Raw genomic sequence first — 20938 nt, forward strand, 5'->3', positions numbered from 1 at the left:
TTTATTCAAAACCTATTTAATTATTTTACTTATAAGCAAAAGTTTTCGATTTATATACATTCTTGGTGCATTGTATGATATAAAATAAATAGTTTCAAATAGAAATTCAAATAAACATATATAGTAAAAGGAAAGGTGTAGAAGACAGTAGTGAGAGCAGCTCTGCTGTATGGGTTAGAGACTGTAGCAGTGAGGAAAAGACATGAGGCAGAGATGGAGGTAGCAGAGATGAGGATGTTGAGGTTCTCTTTAGGAGTGATGAGGATGGACAGGATTAGGAACGAGCACATCAGAGGGACAGATCAGGTTGGCTGTTTTGGGGACAAGGTCAGAGAGACTAGATCGAGATGGTTTGGACATGTACAGAGGAGGGCGATGGTTATGTTGGTAGAAGGATGTTGGAGACGGAGCTGCAGGTCAGAGGACAAGAGGAAGGACAAAGAGAAGATATATGGATGTGTTAAATGAGGACATGAAGGTAACTGGTGTGAGAGTCGAGGATGATGAGGACAGAGTTAGGTGGAGACAGATGATTCACTGTAATGATCCCTAACGGGAAAAGACGAAAGTAACAGAAGAAGAAATATAAAAAGAAATCCAACTATATGTCACTCCATCTGTAGTAACAGCAAGTCTCTGTGCTTTAGCAAATTCCTTTTAAATATTATGCGTTTTGTTTCATAGAGGTTCGGAATTACAGAAAAAATGTGCAGGAGGGTCATTTGTAATACGGCTCAAGTGTCTCCGTAAGTTGATGACAGTCCACATCACTAACCAGCAAATTGTTATTTTTTGTGTGTCTCTCTCAGTCATTTGGTTGTGTACGATGGAAGGCATTAAGGAGGGACTGTTGCTAATTAGTGTTACCTGCTTGGCTATCCCACATCCAGACAATGGTATAGCTGGGTCATGGCACCACAGATGTGCTGTAATGTTGGATGTGTTGATACCTGCTTGCAAAAAAACAAAAACAAAAGAAAAACAGAGCTTGCAAACAGTAATTTTTTGTTTACCCTTTTGTCTTCTCCACTATAATCCACACTTAATGAAATTCCCCCATACCACAGATTCCAAAGATAGTTGTGTTTCCTCATACTGACTCTCTTCAGCACTCACTATGTTCAATGTATAAAATCTCTCACTCTCTCACTCATATTCTACCGCTTATCCGAACTACCTCGGGTCACGGGGAGCCTGTGCCTATCTCAGGCGTCATCGGGCATCAAGGCAGGATACACCCTGGACGGAGTTCCAACCCATTGCAGTGCACACACACACACTCTCATTCACTCACACACACACACACTACGGACAATTTTCCAGAGATGCCAATCAACCTACCATGCATGTCTTTGGACCGGGGAGGAAACCGGAGTACCCGGAGGAAAGCCCCGAAGCACGGGGAGAACATGCAAACTCCACACACACAAGGTGGAGGCGGGAATCGAACCCCCAACCCTGGAGGTGTGAGGCGAACGTGCTAACCACTAAGCCACCGTGTCCCCTGTATAAAATCTGACCCATTCGAAGAGAAATATGAGGAATAAAATACATTAATACTTTTTTATTCCCGAGCACATATTGAAGCATGGATCATCAAAGAAATCCCATCAGTCATTGTAGGTTGTAAACAGAGTTATGTCTTGTAGAGACTTCTTTAACTACAAGTCTTATCTCCTACAATCTCAATGTCTTGTAAATATTTCAAGCTTCAATTTCACTCATTAATACAATACATGAAATTGTATTAAATATATATGAAAATGAAGAGGAAAATTGTATTAAAAAAACAGAAGCATTTCCACGAGTGTTCTAAGAATTTTGGATGTTGCTGTATATGAAAGCCAAACAGTCATGTTTTTTAATCTCTTTCACTCATTTACACTCGCTTACCCTTGCTAACATTTTTGTGTTTCATGATTACACACTACAGTACATGTGGTAGCCTTGTGGTTAAGGTGTTGGGCTACCAATCGGAAGGTTGTGAGTTCGGTCCCAGGTCAACCAAGCTGCCACTGTTGGGCCCCTGAGTAAGGCCCTCAGCTGTATAAAAAAATGAGATAATGTAAGTCGATCTGGATAAGGGGCGTCTGCCAAATGTTGTAAATGTAAATGTTCAATAAATAATCCTAGCTGCTATAAAAACTTTAACAATGACGCTAGCCCTAAAATGAAATCGCTAAATTTACGTAGCATACACTCATCTTGGTGAGTACAATACGATATGATACTTCACATATTCTGTATTCTAGGTTCCCAGCGATCCTAAGTGGCACTACAGAAAATGGATGGATGGAATGGATGCTGTGGCAACTGAAGTTAGAGAACAGCAGAGCGAGGGTAGTGCAGCCAGGGCAACACTCATTCGTTACCTGGAGGTCTTTGTAGTAGCTGGAGTCTTACTGTATGTCAATCATCTTCTTCAAAAATAAACTCCTGGGTTCCACTCCTGGGTTTCATGTGGTCTGGAACATGTGCAGGTCCTTGTGTAAAGCATGTGGTGAAGTCTTATTGGGCTCTCCAGAGTGACACCTTTGTAGAGTCTGAAAGTGGAGCAGAAAGAAAATGTGAATTTTGCAAAAAAAAAAAAAAAAAACCACGACTGTGTTCTTACATGAATAAACCTCATCTTAATAAAAATGCAAAATAGCGAATGAATATGCTAAATAGTTAACGTTACGCACCTGACTGCAGCTCTGTATTGATGATTTACAGAAGTACAAGAGGTTAAATATCACTTTAAATTCATCTGCTCAGTCATGTGCAGTGTGTCAGAGGTCATTTTGTCCTCACTGAGTTTAAACACATATTTCTGCCTCTTCTAAACTTCCGGTGAATTTATTAGACCGGTGACTACGCTAATGCGTGTGCGTGTGTCTGATTCAACTGAATCGAACCCAACTGAATGAATATGTTATTGTTTCTATAGCAACAGCTCATTTACATGGTGAATGCCCCTATTAAAAAATGGTTATTTAACATTCATGCAAACTTATTGGAAGTCTCTTTATCACAGTCACAGAAAAACCTTTGACTTTACCTTTATAAGAATTTGTGCCAAGATTTATCACATCTGTGTTTGTTTGGTTTTTTTCTTTCTCGCTTTAAGAGGCTGGTGAGAGACTGAATGTTTATCGCTACTATAACTTAAGTGAGAACTTGTTTCATGGACTTTGTACAAAAGTAACAATAACTATTTTGGAGTGATATAAGGGTGTGTGTGTGTGTGTGTGTGTGTGTGTGTGTGTGTGTGGTGTGTGTGTGTGTGTGTAAAACCAGTATGTGTTTCCTTGTTATTATTACTAACAGTAACAGTAACTAATAGTCTTAAATTAATCACAGGATTAGTCACAGTTCAGGTCTCTTGAGGACCAGCTTCTTTAGACACCTTCAGGACTTTCTCTATTCTTTCACACACACACACACACACACACACACACACACACACACACACACACACACACACACACACACACACACACACACGTACGTATCAGCTTCCAGTGCAGGAGATAAATGGTGTAATTTATATCTTGGAGCTCTGACATTGTTGTGTTTATCCCGACAATTGGAATTAAACGGCATCACTAACAAGCTGATATGTGAAAAAGAAAATAATTAGTCAAAGTTAATGAGATTTATCTTCTCACTCCTCATCAATCTGTCGGACCAATCGGATCGGTTCACCGATCACATATCGTCGAAAGGAGAGAGAGCCTACTTCTTATAAGGTATCTCAAAGTATGTTATGCATTTAAATGTCTCCAGTACAAGAGGAGAACAGGTCTGTTGGCTTTTTAATAATTCTCCCTTTACCTCCTCACACACTGTAGCTACATAAATACACAATTAGACTATAACAGAGTGTGATTTGTTATCATCTGTCAGCGTTGTCAAAAATGGCAGTGATTAATCACTCTGTCGTTTTAGAAAGCACAATGGAAAATGGATTTGTCTAAAGCTGTGCGTGTCACTGGTGCAGCGAGTTCGCAGGATATTGCTTTTCCTCTAACAAGCACGTGACGACTGCCTTTCTCAAGTCCAACACGTTTTTCTTCTATTTTTCCTCTTGAACACATGATTATAAAGCAGCATGTTACTCACCGTGTGTACAAGGTCATGATTGCGACGTCTCACAATTTCTGCAGGTCTTGCTGTTCAGCGCTAGAGGAGGTGCTGCGTCAGTGTCCAACTCGTTCTGAAATAGAAAACACAATTGGACAGAATGGAAAAGTTTCTTCTTGAAGAAACTCTGACTGAGTAACGGTTTATTGTTACTCAAAGTATCAGCGAGAATCAAGGGGAAGGTGTACAGGACAGTGGTGAGACCGGCCATGCTGTATGGTTTAGAGACAGTGTCACTGAAGAAGAGACAGGAGTCTGAGCTAAAGGTAGCCGAGCTGAAGATGTTGAGGTTCTCTTTGGGAGTGACGAGATTGGACAGGATTAGGAACGAGTACATCACATGGACAGGACAGCTCATGTTGGACGTTTGGGGGGACAGAGTTAGGGAGGACAGATTAAGATGGTTTGGACATGTTCAGAGGAGGGAGAGTGAGTATATTGGTAGGAGAATGTTGGACATGGAGCTGCCAGGCAGGAGGCAAAGAGGAAGGCTAAAGAGGATTTACATGGATGTAATTAATGAGGATATCGTCGCTGTCAGGCGGAATCCTCGTATCTCCAAAACCGTTATCTTTCAGGTAAAAACGCCGTACCTTATCTGCAGTGCTCAGGGTTTAGTCCGCGTTACAGTGGATTGTCTTGCGCTAAATTCCTGTCCTCAGATGAGCACCAGAACTAGTGGGGGTCAAGATTTTTTTTTCTTTGAGCCCAGTGTTTTGAAGACATTTACCTCAGAAGACGTGTTGATTCGTTGCGACTCTTCTTGAGGAGAAATATGACGTGAAGCTCTCCCACGGAGTGAGGAAGAGGTGGACAGTTGAAGTGTCCAATGGAGTTATGAGATTTGCGCTCAAGCTATTTTCAAGACTTTAGATTGGTTAATAACTTGTAAAAATAACAGACCCACGTGGGGACTGACCAATAGCATTGATATGTGAAAAAATATGAAATTGACCAAATTTGGACATATGAGGTTTCCGCCCAACAGCGACGATATGAAGCTAGTGGGTGCGAGTGTTGAGGATGCAGAAGATAGGGATAGGTGGAGAGAGATGATTCGCTGTGGCGACCCCTGAAGGGAAAAGCCGAAAGAAGAAGAAACTGATGCGACATGTAAACGTTACTCATGTAACGGGACCCCGCACGACGACGCAGTCATCAGTGTGATAAATAGTTAACAACATTTACGCACTTAATTGGAGAACTGATAAAAACATACAAACCCTGTCCTGCGTCAGTAACCAACGTAGTGCTTCCTTAACATTTTAGAATTTAATACATTTAGGAAGAAAAGTAAAACAATTAAAACCAATAATAAAAATACAGATATAAATATATAAATAAATGAAAGTAACATTATTATACTTATGATCACATTCCAATAGAAAAAGACATTCTGACAGATTATAATTCAGGGGAAACGCTTTCGTACTTTTCCAGTCCATGATATAAACGAGCTCATTGGCTGCCTAAGCTATATACAGATATGTGACTAAAAAAAGAAATATTTTTAGCATTTTTATGTGTGTAAACATAGGATTTTCTTATTTTCGCGTCACTTTGCGGTCGATTAAGTTAAAATTGATAAACTTCAAATATATATCTTAATAACACAATGAAATGTAAGATAATGAAATGTTAACAGTGGAAATATTGGTGCTGCTCTATAGATATGTGTGTCCTGTCATTCTCTGTATTGTGATCGCAATAACTGGATCGTTGTTGATGTTCTTTCTCTTTGCTTTCTATTTTAAATAAAGACGTTAACTGTATAATTAGGCATCGTTTATTCTGGCTGATGTTTAGATTTGAATCATGAACACCTGAATAACACAAAGACACAGAATTTATGCTTAAAATTTTTATTTTAATATTATTCGGAAAGAAAAACAGTCATTTTGAACAATTTTTTTCCACCTTATTCTCCAGGGCTTGGTCCAAGCACAGACTGCTGTTCTTCTTGCAGGCGTCCTGCTTCACCTTCTCATGTTCCTGGTCCTGTTTCTCCATTTCCTCTTTTTTTTTCTACTGTTGCTTCTAATGGCTTCCAGCACAGCAACAAGTTTCTCCAGCTTAGAAACATATTCCTACAATCGCTCTTCATCAAGCTCTCCCTTTCTAGTATTTCAGTCTTATCCCATTCCTCGAAGAAATTCAGGGAAGCCTAGAGTCCGGCGATGTTCTGGAGAAGGGGACACGTCCGCTCCTCCGTGTCCTGCGGAATCTTTTTTCCTTTTCTTTTCTACTCTTTTTGCCATTTTGTTTTTTATAAAACAAAAATGAAATCACGGTATTTGGTCTCTGACGCTGGAATTGAGGCGTTGTCTCCTCGACATGGCGTCACGTGTGTATACAAGAGATGGTGGAGCACAGGTTTATATTCCTCTATTTCCTCTTTTTCCTTCTAATTTTTTAAAGGCAACGTGGTTTTCAGCACAGCAACAAGTTTCTCCAGCTTAGTAACATATTCCTCCACTCGCTCTTTTTGCTTCTCCTGGTGCATTCGCTCCAAAGCCAAAGTGGTCTCCAGTTGAGCAATACGTTTCTCCATATTATATTGTGTTGCCAACAAGCTCCCTGCCTCCTGCATTGCTAAGTGCTCCCATTCCTCAAATGCGAGCAGAGAATTCTGGAGCTCAGTGACCTTCAAGAGGAGTATATTATTCTTTATCTCCATGTCCTTTCTGATCTTTTTATCCCGCTCCATTTGCTCTTGCACTGAAGCCAAAGTGACCTTCAACTGAACAATATGTTTCTCTAGTTGCTTTTGGTCTCTCGTCAAGTTCACTATCTCCAGATTTTTAGTCTTCACCTGTTTCTCACAGAGTTTCAGAGAAGCCTGAAGCTTGGCGATTTTCTGCTGGAGTCTGCTGTTAGTCTCACACATGTCCTGCTTCCAGTCATTTAGGTCCGAAGCTAATGTAGCGTCCAGCTTTGCCACCTTATCCAACAACGCTTCACCCATTTCCGTTCTCTTTTTCTCCAACCTACATTCTTTCATGTCAGTTACTACCATCTGTAACATATGCTGTTCCACAGCCTTCTTGTCTCTCCGCCTCCATTGTTTTTTAAAGAATCTAAACATTTTGCACTAATTGTCTTTCTCGTTGCACACACTTCACCCTCACTGACACAGTGACTTGGACTGACTGGACTTAGTCTTCTTGTTCTATCTTAGAATTTCATGGGAATCTTTTAGAACTTCATGTATTAAATGTAAATGTAAATGTAAATGTATTACTGATGCCCAGTCTTCTTTTTGCTGTATTCTGATTCTGAGAATTTTGTCTCTAGGCCTTACGAGTCAGCAGTTATGAACATGAACATAATTGGATATTTGGACTGTAGGTGGCACTAGAGGGTTTGTATAATAAATAATAATAATAATAATAATAATAATAATAATAATAATAATAATAATAATAAAGTATTTTACTAAAAACAATTCTGCAAGTGTTCTGAACTGTATTATTTATTATGTATTTGTCCTGTCAATGGATTATTGATCATTTTAAAACAGTAGTAATTAATGATGCTTAATATTGCAGAACATTTAATAAAGCTCTGATTTAATTTTATGAACCATTAATAATGAAGCATTGTCCATGCTTTTCTCCTTTTATTATTATTATTATTATTATTATTATTATTATTATTATTATTATTATTATTATTATTATTATTATGACCTTCAGTCGGGGGCACAGTGGCTTAGTGGTTAGCACGTTCAACTCACACCTCCAGGGTTGGGGGTTCGATTCCCGCCTCCGCCTTGTGTGTGTGGAGTTTGCATGTTCTCCCCGTGCCTCGGGGGTTTCCTCCGGGTACTCCGGTTTCCTCCCCCGGTCCAGACATGCATGGTAGGTTGATTGGCATCTCTGGAAAATTGTCCGTAGTGTGTGATTGTGTGAGTGAATGAGAGTGTGTGGGTGTGTGCCCTGCAATGGGTTGGCACTCCGTCCAGGGTGTATCCTGCCTTGATGCCCGATGACGCCTGAGATAGGCACAGGCTCCCCGTGACCTGGGGTAGTTCGGAAAAGCGGTAGAAAATGAGTGAGTGAGAGAGAGATTGTTGGACTACCAATTAGAAGTTCATGAAGTTTACCAAGCTGCCACTGCTGGGCCCCTGAACAAGGCCCTTAACCCCCACAGTTGTATAAAAACGGAACTCATGTCTGACCGCAACCTCCAAAAGTTTGGATACGTGAAGAAAGAATTTCACTGTACTGTAATGTATATGAGACAAAATAAAGGCTTCTTCTTCTGCCGTAACATTAGTGATTACGGGAACCAGTAACAAATCAACAGTATGATGTTCTTTACTGAATAAAAGATTGTAATCATTTGTAGGCTAAGTTTAAAGCCATAGAGCCACAAATTTCAGGGTTCTCCAATTAGTTTTTCTTTAAACAATCTATTTTTACCTGTGACCATCATGTAGTGTTAATTTTGTCAGACGAGACGAGACGAAATATGTTTGTCAACAACCTTTTTTTCATGACTAAGACGATGACAAGACTGCACCACTATCCAAAAACGCTGACTAAGACTAAATTAACATGCATTATTGTTGACGAAAAAAGACGAGACGAAAATGTTTTGTATAAAATAAAAACTAAGATAAAATCTCTCTTCATTTTCGTCTACAATTGTCTCTGCTTTTTCATCAGCTGTTACGCCTTTAAAATATTCACAACGAGTTTGCGGCTTCGCGCTGTTTAGTGTGTGTGTTTGTGTTAAATTATATTTCCTGTCGCTGCGCAGGCTCTTTTATTGTACATGACAGCTTATGTTCCGATGACCGGTCTTTGCATTACGATTAAAAGCAGTATAAATAAAGTAAAAAATGTGATGTGAAGTCAAGTTCGAGTGAAACATGTGAAACACTTTTTTTACTGAAATGTTTATCAGTAATTATCTCAGTAATAATGTGTTATTTTAAAAAAAGACAATTTTTTGACTAAAACTAGACTAAAATTAAAAGACTTTTAGTCGACTAAAACTTGACTAAGATACCTTGAGTTTTCTTTTGACTAAAACTAGACTAAAATGACGAGACTTTTAGTCGACTAAAACTTGACTAACAAAAAAAGATATGTGAATGACTAAATATGACTAAAACTAACAAGGACATTTGGCACAAGACTAAGACTAAGACTAAATTAAAAATAGGTGACGAAATTAACACTACCATCAAGTCATCCAATGTTAGAAAGAACCGAATTGAAACATTAAATTCTGTCTAAACACAGCCACAGCAAATTTCTGTCTGCTATTTAAGCGTCCACTTTCCTGAACACTGTGCTGAGATTGCTTTTAAATTGTGTTTGATATAAACGTTTAGCAGCAAACAGAGGGATGATTAAACATTATGGGTTCGGTAATGAGCTCTCAAATTGCATTTTTTTGCCAAAACATAATCCTATTCATGAGCACAAAATTAGATGTTTTGTGTGGAAATAAAAATCCATTAGAGCAAATGTGTGCGCTGGGTGGTGGAGATATCAGAATGATCAGAATTACAACTCAATACAAGCCCAAGAGAGCAGAATTAGACGTGATCTCAGGGAGGAACGCTGTTTAGGTTGTGTTCAAAACCATGAGGCTGGCTCCAGGTGCCACAAAGGAAGCTCCTGGTAGCCTTCAGACTCTCTGCTTGGTATCCATCAAGTGATTGGTGTCTGAAAGGTGGAAACTGACCAACAAAAAAAATCTTTATTTTTGGGGTTCCATAGAGTTCTGATATTTAATTAAACTGCAGGGAACAAAAGCAGGGAAAAGGTTTTGATTGATTTTTTCATTTGACATTTTTTTATTTCCTTCATGTGCCGCACACATCACTGATCAACTCCAGCAGAGTGGCCAAAAATAGAGCAAATAATCAGCACTAATCAGAGACCTTCAGCTCTTTCTCTAATCATTTCAAGAGATTTTCAATGAATTTGCGCTGTTTCTGTGATTATTTCTTTTAAAAACATTAAATACAAATATGACCAAGCAAAAAATGGCAAAAATCTTCAAAAAAATCTTCAGAAACAAAATCCGTACTGGAGAGAAGTGTTTACTGTAGCAAAGAGCTATCAAAATAAAATATAGCTGCAAGCAGCGATGGCGGGCCCTCGCACATTTGTTTATCGCTATACGATGCCTCCCAGAAAACAATGCACGGTGGGCAAGTGCATCAAGTGGGTAAATATCAGTGGACTATTTTATGTTGTTACTGACCCATTTGGGGACTGTAGGTAAATAAAACCCCACATTTTAGACAAACGGGGGCGCTAGTGAGCCACTTAAGAGACACACCTTTGTCTGACCTTTTTGTCCACACTTAACAGCCGACAAATGTGATGTATGTGTCAAATTTCAAGTTAATCTAAGCATGCCAAAAGCCTTGAATATGCCTGAAATATAAATGACACAATGCCATGGCAACAGTGTTTGAAATATCAAAAATCCGTTCACAATTTCGCATCTCCAATATCTCTGCGTCATGGTGGCCAAGTCTGGTCTCAATTGCATGAATCCCCTAGGAGGAGTATTTAAAAGTTTACCGCATGCAGCTGACAAAAAATCCACCTTTGTGACTGACACACTTCCTGGGGCCTGTTGGTGGCACTATACCCGGGACTCACAATAAGCACATCGATGCGATTGGAATCCTTGGCCGAACATGCAGACCGCGTGTCATCACAATAAGACATCTTTTGCTTTAGATATTAGACACTTTCTTTTTCTTTGAATTCGCCATAATTAGTCGCCTCGCCATGGCAACACCGTTCGAGATATCAAAAATCCCTTCGCAATTTAGCAGATGCAATGTCTCGGCATCATGTTCACCACGTTTGATGTCAATCGCATGAATTCCCTAGGAGGAGTATTTAAAAGTACACCACATGCAACTGTTGTGACTGACACACTTCCTGGCGCCTGTTGGTGGCGCTATGTCCGAGATTCACAATAGACACATCGATGCGATCGGAATCCTTGGCCGAACATACACTACACGTGTCATCCCAATAAGACATTTTTTGCTTAAATATTAGACACTTCCTGTTTCTCTGAATTCGCCATAACTTTGTCGCCTCGCCATGGCAACACCGTTCGAGATATCAAAAATCCCTTCGCAAATTAGCAAGTGCAATGTCTTGGCATCATGTTCACCATGTTTGATGTCAATCGCATGAATTACCTAGGAGGAGTATTTAAAAGTTCACCGCATGCACTTATAAAACAATCCAAAATGGCCTACTTCCTGTTGGGCGCAGCTCATAGTTTAGAGCGCGAAAGTTGTTCGGGTCGATAAGATCTATATGCGTACCAACTCTCGTACATGTGCGTACATAATTGCCCGATCTGTGCACCAATGTTTGTTTTTGCATTACAGGGGGCGCTACAGAGCCCCCCTGCCATGCCCGTATTCCAGCCTTTGTCCAAACCTAGTGTTGCGCGACTCTGACGTGTGTGCCAAATTTCAAGAGTTTTCGAGCATGTTAAGGGACCCCAATTGGCCAATGTGTGGGGAAAAAATAAATAAATAAATAAATAATAATAATACTCCCGAGGAAAAACAATAGGGCTTCGCACCATTCGGTGCTCAGGCCCTAATTAGCCATCAAGTCTATACACTATCTTACCTTAGTGTGACACCACTCAGTGATAGATAGATAGATAGATAGATAGATAGATAGATAGATAGATAGATAGATAGATAGATAGACTTGACTCTCACACTGGAGACTCCTTCCATAAATGTTACCTAAACATCTCCTCCCAGGTTTATTTTTGTCTGTTGAATTCCATGTCCATCCTGTATGAGGTTCCCGCTGAACAAGTTGTAAGTAGAGAAATTATTAATTGAAATCATGTATTAATATAAACCTGGGATTTAGAGCTGTGCTTCTGTCTGAGATTCAGGAAGCTGCACTAGAAGTCCTTTTATTTCTGCTCACATAACACAGCGCTGTCATGCTGCATACCGATTAGAGTGTCAGTGTGATTCATTATAACTTAATGTCTGTTCCACCGAGTAACATACAGAGAGAGAGTGTGTGTGTGTGTGCAAATATGTGCAAGAGCACGTGTGTGCATGTGATTTTGTGTGCGTGTGTGTGCGTGCGTGCAAGTGTGTGTTTGTGTTTGTGTGTGTGTGCACGTTTGTGTGTGTGCATGTTTGTGTGTGTTTGTGTGTGTGTGCATGTGTGTTTGCTTGTGTCTGTGCACATGTGTGTTTGTGTGTGTTTGTGTGTGTGTGTTTGTGTTTGTGTGTGTGTGTTTGTGTGTGCCTGTAACTTCTCAGATCTTTTCTCCTCAGTCACCTCACCTCGTATCCTTTTGTCATCTACATTTACAGCATGTTACAGATTCTCTTATCCAGTGCAACGTACAAAAGTGCTTTTTTTCGGTAGGTTCACTATGTTAAAGACTTATAACATGAGCCTAAAACAATGTTTTTTTTTTAAATACACACATAAAACAAACAGGGGAGAAAGTGTTAGTTCAAGTATTTTAATGAAGAAGTAGGTCTTCAACCGTCGTTTGAAGACATCCAGTGACTCAGATGTCCGGACCCTTGGGAGAAGTTTATTCCACCACCTTGGTGCCAGAACAGAAAAGAGTCTTGTAGTGTACTTACCTCTTACCCTGAGAGATGGTGGGACCAGTGGAGCAGTGCTGAGACGGTGTGAGATGCAGTGTGAGGAGTGATGAGGGCTTTGAGGTAAGAGGGAGCTGGTCCGTTTTTGGTTTTATAGGCAAGCATCAGCTACCGGAAGCCAGTGGAGGATCGCAGCATTGGGGTGGTATGTGAGAACTTAGGCAGGTAGAAAACAAGTCATGCAGCTTCAGTTTGGATCATTTGCAGAGGATGAATCGCGGTCATTGGTAGACCTGCCAGAGAGAGCTGCAGTAGTCCAGTCTTATAATGACAAGAGACTAAACAAGTACCTGAGCAGCCTGTTTGGACAAATCCTCCTTGTCTTTGGACAAATGTTGTAGAGAAGGAACCGACATTAACGTGTCACATTAGGAACATGCGAGGAAAAGGACAGTTGAATGTCCATTTTTACCCCAAGCTTGTGAGCTGCGGCTGAAGGGGAGAACAGATCGTTATGTAGGGATATAGCAAGATTATGACCTGAGGATGAATCACCTGATGACCAGCAGTTCAGTTTTGCTAGGATTGAGCTTTAACCGATGAGCCGTCATCCAGGATGATATTTCTGCCAGACGTGCTGAGATCCGATCAGAAGCTGTGGGAAGGAGAAGATAAGTTGTGTATCATCAGCATAGCAGTGGGAAGAAAAAACTTTAAAAAACTTTACTGAGAGAGTGAGTATACAGGAAGAAAAGAAGAGGACCAAGTACTGAGCCCTGTGGGACACCAGTGGAGAGTCTGCATGGAGCAGATGTCACTCCCCTCCATGTTACCTGATATGAGCGTCCTTCCAGGTAGGAAGTGAACCATTCCCAAGCTGATCTGTAAATTCCAAGACACCTGAGGTGGACAAGAGAGTCCTGTGGTTGACCGTATCCTGTCCTGCTGTATCACCTGTGAATGGCGTAATCAGGTGTCACAGACCAGGTGCTGAACAGACACAGGTTTATCCTTCAGTCAGTGTTGATCTGATGAGAATATTTATTTCTATGTTATTGATAATTTGATGACTGAGCCTGAAGATTATTATATTGTTAATACGCTAAGAGGCTCGGTGATGTGTGACAGACACAAGTAGAGCTAATCATTGACATGACACTCCTAATGGACTTCGATATGAACAAAGACTTTAACAGCTGCTGCCTGTGTTGGAGGTGGTGTTACGCCTCGTCTTGCCTCTGAGGGTAATTACATCAGGAGTCGACACTGTTAGCTGATTAACACGAAGAAGAACAGGCCTCAAATAATATCCCTCTCTCCATCTTTTCATGCTTTTCCAGCTCTCCTCCCCTCCCTACATCAGAGTCAGATGATTGCTGGAATGGAATAAAGACAACTCGAGAGGTCAAGTTCATCACAGCAGGCAGTAATCTGCAGTAAAAATAAATAAAATTTGAGAAAAAAACAAAGAAAGCGTGAAAAATACTAAAAATTTAGGAAGAAAGAAAGAAAGAAAGAAAGAAAGAAAGAAAGAAAGAAAGAAAGAAAGAAAGATGCTCTTCTGCTCAGCGCTGAGGGACAGAGATGTGTTGATTTCTGTGATTTGGGTTATTGCACACTTGCTTTCAGTAAAATAAAATAAAGTAAAAAGATTTTAAATCTTCCATGTGCTCAAACTCTTTTCTGTATTACTGTATTAATTTATTAACTTATTAATGAATTCATTAATTTATTAATGTATTACTGTATTAATGTATTATTTTATTACTGTATTAATGTATTATTTTATTACTGTATTAATGTATTATTTATTACTGTATTAATGTATTACTGTATTAATTTATCAATTTATTAATGTATTACTTTATTAATGTATTACTGTATTAATGTATCAATTTATTAATGTATTACTGTATTAATGTATTACTGTATTAATGTATTATTTTATTACTGTATTAATGTATTACTGTATTAATGTATCAATTTATTAATGTATTATTGTATTAATTTATTAATGTACTGAATAATGTATTACTATATTAATTTATTAACTTATTAATTTATTTATTTTTAATGTATTACTGTATTAATGTATTCTTTTATTACTGTATTAATTTATCAATTCTTTAACGTATTATTGTATTAATTTATTAATGTATTACTGTATTAATGCTTTACTGTATTAATTTATTACTGTATCAGTGTATTAGACAGCACAAGATGTCAGGGGAAAAAAACAGACAGAAAATCAGACAGTGAAAAAGAAAAGCTTTTTTATGGACAAACCAAAGTGAATATCAATAACATTTCATTAGTTACTTTACATCAGAGATACAGACACGAAAACAATGAGACAGAAGAACTCTGACATAGAACCATGACTATAAACCAACCACCAGTTATCATTTCTTAAAAAAAGAAAAGAAAAGAAAAGAAAAGAAAAGAAAGAATAAATAGAACCAGCGAGTCCCAGAGCAGCCGGATGAACCGAGTGTTCCTGCTTAGTGCTAGAAATCCATGCTGTAAATAATCTTAGATCTTCTCCCAGGGTTCAGTCATATTCCTTACTGTCAGTTCATCAGAGCGATGGACAGACCGTCCTTTTCAACTGCGAATAAAGAGGGAAGAGGAAAACGTCTGTACAGAAGGAGAAATGAAGATAATGTCCTTGGAAGGCAAGTTGAGTAAAAAAAAAAAAACTATCCCTGCACATCGCTCTTTTCCTCCAGATCAAGGTCATCTTGAAACGTGTCGTCTGATCTCCTGAAACACTCTTCAAAAAAGTGGACCAGGGACTGACTCAGGTGCCGCCTCACCGCCTCGCTGTGCAGGAAGTGACCTTCATCAGGATAAATCTGAACAGAGAAAAACATCACTGAGGTCCAGCTTTCAGTTTTTGTAAGCAAGGTCATGAATTACAGCCTAGCTTTTACAGTGTTAACTCCACACGGCGGTTCTGAACGTGTACGTTGTGAAACGATGCTCTGTTAGAATGTTAGTCTTGTCGCTTAGCAACAGAAACCCAATCAGAAAGCGAGCAGCGCCTCTGTGCTTCATATCAGGTGAAAACCAGGACGTAGAGACACTGAACAAAAACGGCTCGGTAGATACAGTCAGGAGACAAAACACTGAACACTGATCACTGAAGTGTGTGGTGTAGAGAGGGGGAAATACGTCACACTGAGAAATTAACTGAAGACCGATACGGACGAAACAACGTCTGGTCGACTAGACGACAAAGTTATAAAGAGTAAAAAAGATGATAAAGCTGTGAAAGATAACAGATGCTGCTCGGGTGCAGAAGCACAGACCTGAACTTTGTTCCTCACTGATGTGAAAGCGTGAGACGAGCCGTTATTTAAAGAGGTCACGCGCTGGATTTATCCAATCAGGATCATTGATACGTTAATATGCAAATGAGAAGAAGGTTACAGCAGGGTTTAGGAGTGTACAGTGTGAAAGGTCAGATTATGAAGAGACAGGATTCAGTGTTATCCCCGGGGTCAGTAGGAGCAGTGTGAAACCTCTAACTACACAAACCCACCATTCACTTTACACTGAGGTCACTAGGACCCAGGGGAAATATATCATGTTAGAGAAAGTCTGTAGTGTCAGAGTTTGTCATGCATCAATACAGCCTCCTCATCATTAGCGTGCTATTTGACAGAGAGCAGCAGAGGACCTTCTAGAGAACATGTAAACCTTATTAACCTGAGAGTCATTTAACATTTAAGAATTAATTAAAAGAGGGATGTGTAATGGAGCAGAGAGCAAAGAGAGGTTCTCCTGATGTTCATGTTTAATTAGATTAGTGAGTGTGTAAGTCTGTTAAAGTCAAAGTGCAGAAGAGGCTTCAGGAGTCAACACTAATCTTCCACCTGACAGAGCAAGAGTGTGGTGATACATCAATGTGTGTGTGTGTGTGTTTTATTCCACACTTACAGTATTCACAGCTAATTTCTCACATCAGGAATTTCTCCAGAAAATCTTCAGGTTCAGTGGTTAGTTCCACACGTTGTGTTTGTGTGTCTGTGGGTGTGTGTGTGTGTGTGTGTGTGTGTGTGTGTGTGTGTGTGTGTGTGTTAAACAGTCTCTCTATCTCTATCTCTCTCTCTCACACACACACAGCTGATGTTTTACCTGGAGACTGTAATTTGCCTTCCCGCTGATTAACCCTGAGATGAATTTAGCCGTATGCTGAAAATGGACTTTTTCTGTATCAATAGAAAAGAGAGAGAGAGAGAGAGAGAGAGAGAGAGAGAGAGAGAGAGAGAGAATTACAGTACATTTATTGGAAAGACTCAGATTTACAGGGTAATAAATAATCTTTGCCAGTTGATTGCTGATGTTTTTACACATATATTTTATGGTGAACTTTTTCCCCCAAACAACAGACATTATGTAAATGGAGCTAATTAGATCTAAATAATTTTTTTCTGACTAAATACAAGCAGAAATGCAGTCTTTGGATGTTATAGAGTAAAGATGCTCTCCAGAGAAAGATTTTTACAAATAAATAAATAAATAAATAAATAAACAAACAAACAAACAAACCTTTCTGTGTAATTAATCAAAATTATACCGTGCATGATTTTAAAATATTTTAAAAATGTTGTAATGTTTTTTCCTAAATATTAAATATATAATTAATAATAATAATAATAATAATAATAATAATAATAATTAATCTTTTGTGGAAAAATCCTCTTTATTATTCTATAAACATAGAAGAAGCTGTGAGTAAATTAGAGTTTTATTGTATTTCACTCATGTATTTCTAAGGTTTATATATTGACATATAACGACACTCAAACTCAATATTTAAATAAAAAAAGATTTTTTAGAAATATATCAATGTATATATGTATATGTATGTAAAGTGGGCGGAGCTTCAGCCTTGTTGAGTTTCAGATCGATCTGATGGATGAAAATGGACCACAACAAATAAACAAACATTTCTGTTGGTTTTTTAGATTGATTACTATTAAGACTAACTATATGATAAAAACTCATCTGGATCAGGATATTCTCCCATGTTAGGAAGTTACAATGTGGATGATGATAAAAAAAAAAGAGCGAAGGAGGAACGTACCATCTGCAGTAGGGTGAACGATCAGAATCTTCGAATTAACAAACTTAGATTCTTGCCGTGTGAAATTAAAGGTCTGGAAAAAAAGTCATAAATAAGCAAATCTACAACACAACGATGTAATCTATCAGAAAAGAAATAATCTGAAGTGATGATGTACCTCATACGCTCGATGCTCTGGGTGTGGAAGGCCAAAATATCGCTCAGAAAAAAACGATGCTAAAAAGCAGATACAAGCAAGAAGAGTTATGAAATTGATCAATTATTTACATAAAGGTCAAAATGTATACTCTCTGTCTGTCTGTCACACACACACACAAACACACACACACAAACATACACACACCCTACCGTAAAGTCGGAAGTCGGAGATGGGAGACAGAAGAGCTCCACACTTCAGAACGGAGGCCTCAGAGCTGAGCAGGAGGCTGGTGATGTGTCCTCCATACACCTGGAACACATCATCATCATCATCATCATCATACCTTCATCACATTATACACATACATATCACATATATAGACACACACACACATATACCCTGGAGTCTGGGACTGGTAAAGGGGCCAACCGATAACAGGGCACAATCACACACACATGTGCGCACGCACACACACACACACACACACACACACACATTGTGTGCACTAGGGAAAGAACCCGGAGAGACACACTGCCAGAACGCCCCCTAGTGTTCCGGCAGGAAAGCGCTCAAGCGCGATCCTGACACCACTCGTTTTTTGTATATTCATGCTAATGAATTTTCTGATTGCTGCCTTGATTTATTATAAATGTCACCTTTCAAATCAAAGCCTCAATCTGAATCATCTCATCATCACACCTGGAGTTTTTACCTGTCCAAAAGCTCCAATCCTGGTTTTGTCGATGTACGGCTCTTTCGCTAAAATGCTACAAAACACAAAAGAATGTGTGCTAGTTTGTGTTAGGCTGAACACACACACACTCAAACACACAAACTGCAATTTCCACAAATTGATCAAATTCATCAACAATCTGGAAGTGTGAGAACATTCTAGAAGCTTCACTCTTCACTCTTCTGCTTTCCTGCCGACAGGAAGACGCTTTGTACCTAAGAGCCTTCAGCTGGACCTCCTTGTCTAGCATGTGGACGAACTCGGAGCCTCGATAGCCGCTGCCACGCCCGTCACAGCGTACAGTGACCACGCCCAAACTACTGACCAGCACTGTGACCCAGTCCACCTGGAACCGCTCCAACACGACCTGTTCTGGAGTCCCGTCTCTAAGAGAGAGAGAGAGAGAAAGAGGGAGAGAGAGAGACAGAGAGAGAGAGAGAGAGAGAGAGAGAGAGAGAGAGAGAATTATCTGTATATACACTGTGTATTATCTGTATATTATCTGTATATATACTGTGTATTATCTGTAAATACACTGTATATTATCTGTATATACACTGTGTATTATCTGTAAATACTCTGTATATTATCTATCTATCTTTCTTTCTATCTATTATCTGTGTGTGAAGTTCATCAAGCTGTAAATGGATTCTGGATGCTGATTGGTCAGAACAGAAGGTGCTGCGACAGGAGGACATGTTAGCTAAGTTATCATCAATGTGTTGTACAGAACTGTTTATATAACATTAATATGTTAATCTTTTATTTCTTTTTCAAAGAAATAAATATAGGAAACGATAAATAGATGAAGTATAAGAGCAATAATACGCATAGGAATATGCTGTTATAATAAACAGCTTGGTGTTGAGACTTACACAAGCAGCAGGAGAGGGTAATGTGCCGTGTTTATGAAGCCAGCAGGTTTCTGGATCTGTAGAGACAGAGCTGGAGACCACACACACACACACATACACACACACACAAATCAGATAATCACATTTTATGTGTAACACTGACGTGCTGAGTTAAACCTCAGTTGATGGTCATACCGTAACCCTCCACGTCTATCTTTCTGTACTCAACTCGTGGCATCTGCATTGAGTCTACGGTCTTCCGGAGGTTCAGGTTCAGCTCGATGTCCAAAAGCTCTGGGAGAACACAAACAGCTGTGTTGTTCACACTATAACGTGAATGTGCTGTAATGTGGTGTTGGAAATGGTACGGTGAGGTTTTATTAGTAGAACATTGAGATACATGTGAGCGACGGAGTTCTGTTTCTAAGGGCGAAAAAGCACAACAACTAAAGCATGAAAGATTAAAGACTTCTTGTAAAGACACACGTGAACACACACATGTGAACACACTGGGTTACAGTGAATGTGTGTGTGTCACTGTGTGGAGTGTGTCTAACAAAACTAAAGATGTGTGTAAAATCTAACACATCAAAATAAATTCATCCTGCACACACACACACACACACACACACACACACACACACACACACAGTGCTTCAAGAAGCTTGTCATGAGACACAACAAGACCCAGTTACCACCCTCACTGGAGCCCCTACAGTTCCCGTATTATCCAAACCGCTCCACAGACGATGCCATTGCCACAGCCCTTCATTTAGCCCTCACCCACCTGGACAATAAAGACACTTACGTACGAATGCTGTACATAGACTTTAGTTCAGCATTCAGTACAATCATCCCTCAGCACCTGATTGAGAAACTGAGCCTGCTGGGACTAAACACCTCCCTCTGCAACTGGATCCTGGACTTCCTGACTGGGAGACCTCAGTCAGTCAGGATCGGGAACAGCATCTCCAGCACCATCACACTGAACACTGGAGACCCTCAGGGCTGCATGCTCAGTCCACTGCTGTTCACCTTGCTGACTCACGACTGTGCAGCAATGCACAGATCGAACTATATCATCAAGTTCACCAATGACACGACCGTGGTGGGTCTCATCAACAAGAACGACGAGTCAGCAAACAGAGAGGAGGTGCAACACCTAACTGCCTGGTGTAGAGCCAACAACCTTTCTCTGAATGGAACCAGTCTCTGCTGAACATCGACGGATCACCTGTAGAGAACGTCAAGAGCACCAAATTTCTTAGTGTTCATCTAGTGGAGAACTTCACCTGGTCACTCAACACCAGCTCCATCACCAAGAAAGGCGAGCAGCGTCTCTACTTCTTACGAAGGCAGAGAAAGGCACATCTCACTCCCCCCATCCTGACTACATTTTACA

General features: G+C 39.7%; 1 protein-coding gene across 1 annotated transcript in view; it reads right to left on the bottom strand.

The window, feature by feature from the left end:
* Positions 1-15120: 15120 nt before the first annotated feature.
* LOC132845239 (dipeptidyl aminopeptidase-like protein 6) overlaps positions 15121-20938 on the bottom strand; it is a 51139-nt gene continuing 45321 nt past the window's right edge. The window contains exons 18-26 of the mRNA XM_060869157.1: positions 19732-19830; positions 19558-19627; positions 18898-19068; positions 18662-18716; positions 18159-18258; positions 17968-18026; positions 17811-17883; positions 16859-16932; positions 15121-15573 (exon numbers count right to left, since the gene is read on the bottom strand). Coding sequence (XP_060725140.1) covers positions 15418-15573; positions 16859-16932; positions 17811-17883; positions 17968-18026; positions 18159-18258; positions 18662-18716; positions 18898-19068; positions 19558-19627; positions 19732-19830 — 857 coding nt within the window. The 3' untranslated portion in view covers positions 15121-15417. The remainder of the gene's footprint in view (positions 15574-16858; positions 16933-17810; positions 17884-17967; positions 18027-18158; positions 18259-18661; positions 18717-18897; positions 19069-19557; positions 19628-19731; positions 19831-20938) is intronic.

Source organism: Tachysurus vachellii, chromosome 5 (assembly GCF_030014155.1).
Source record: "Tachysurus vachellii isolate PV-2020 chromosome 5, HZAU_Pvac_v1, whole genome shotgun sequence".
NCBI lineage: Eukaryota > Metazoa > Chordata > Actinopteri > Siluriformes > Bagridae > Tachysurus > Tachysurus vachellii.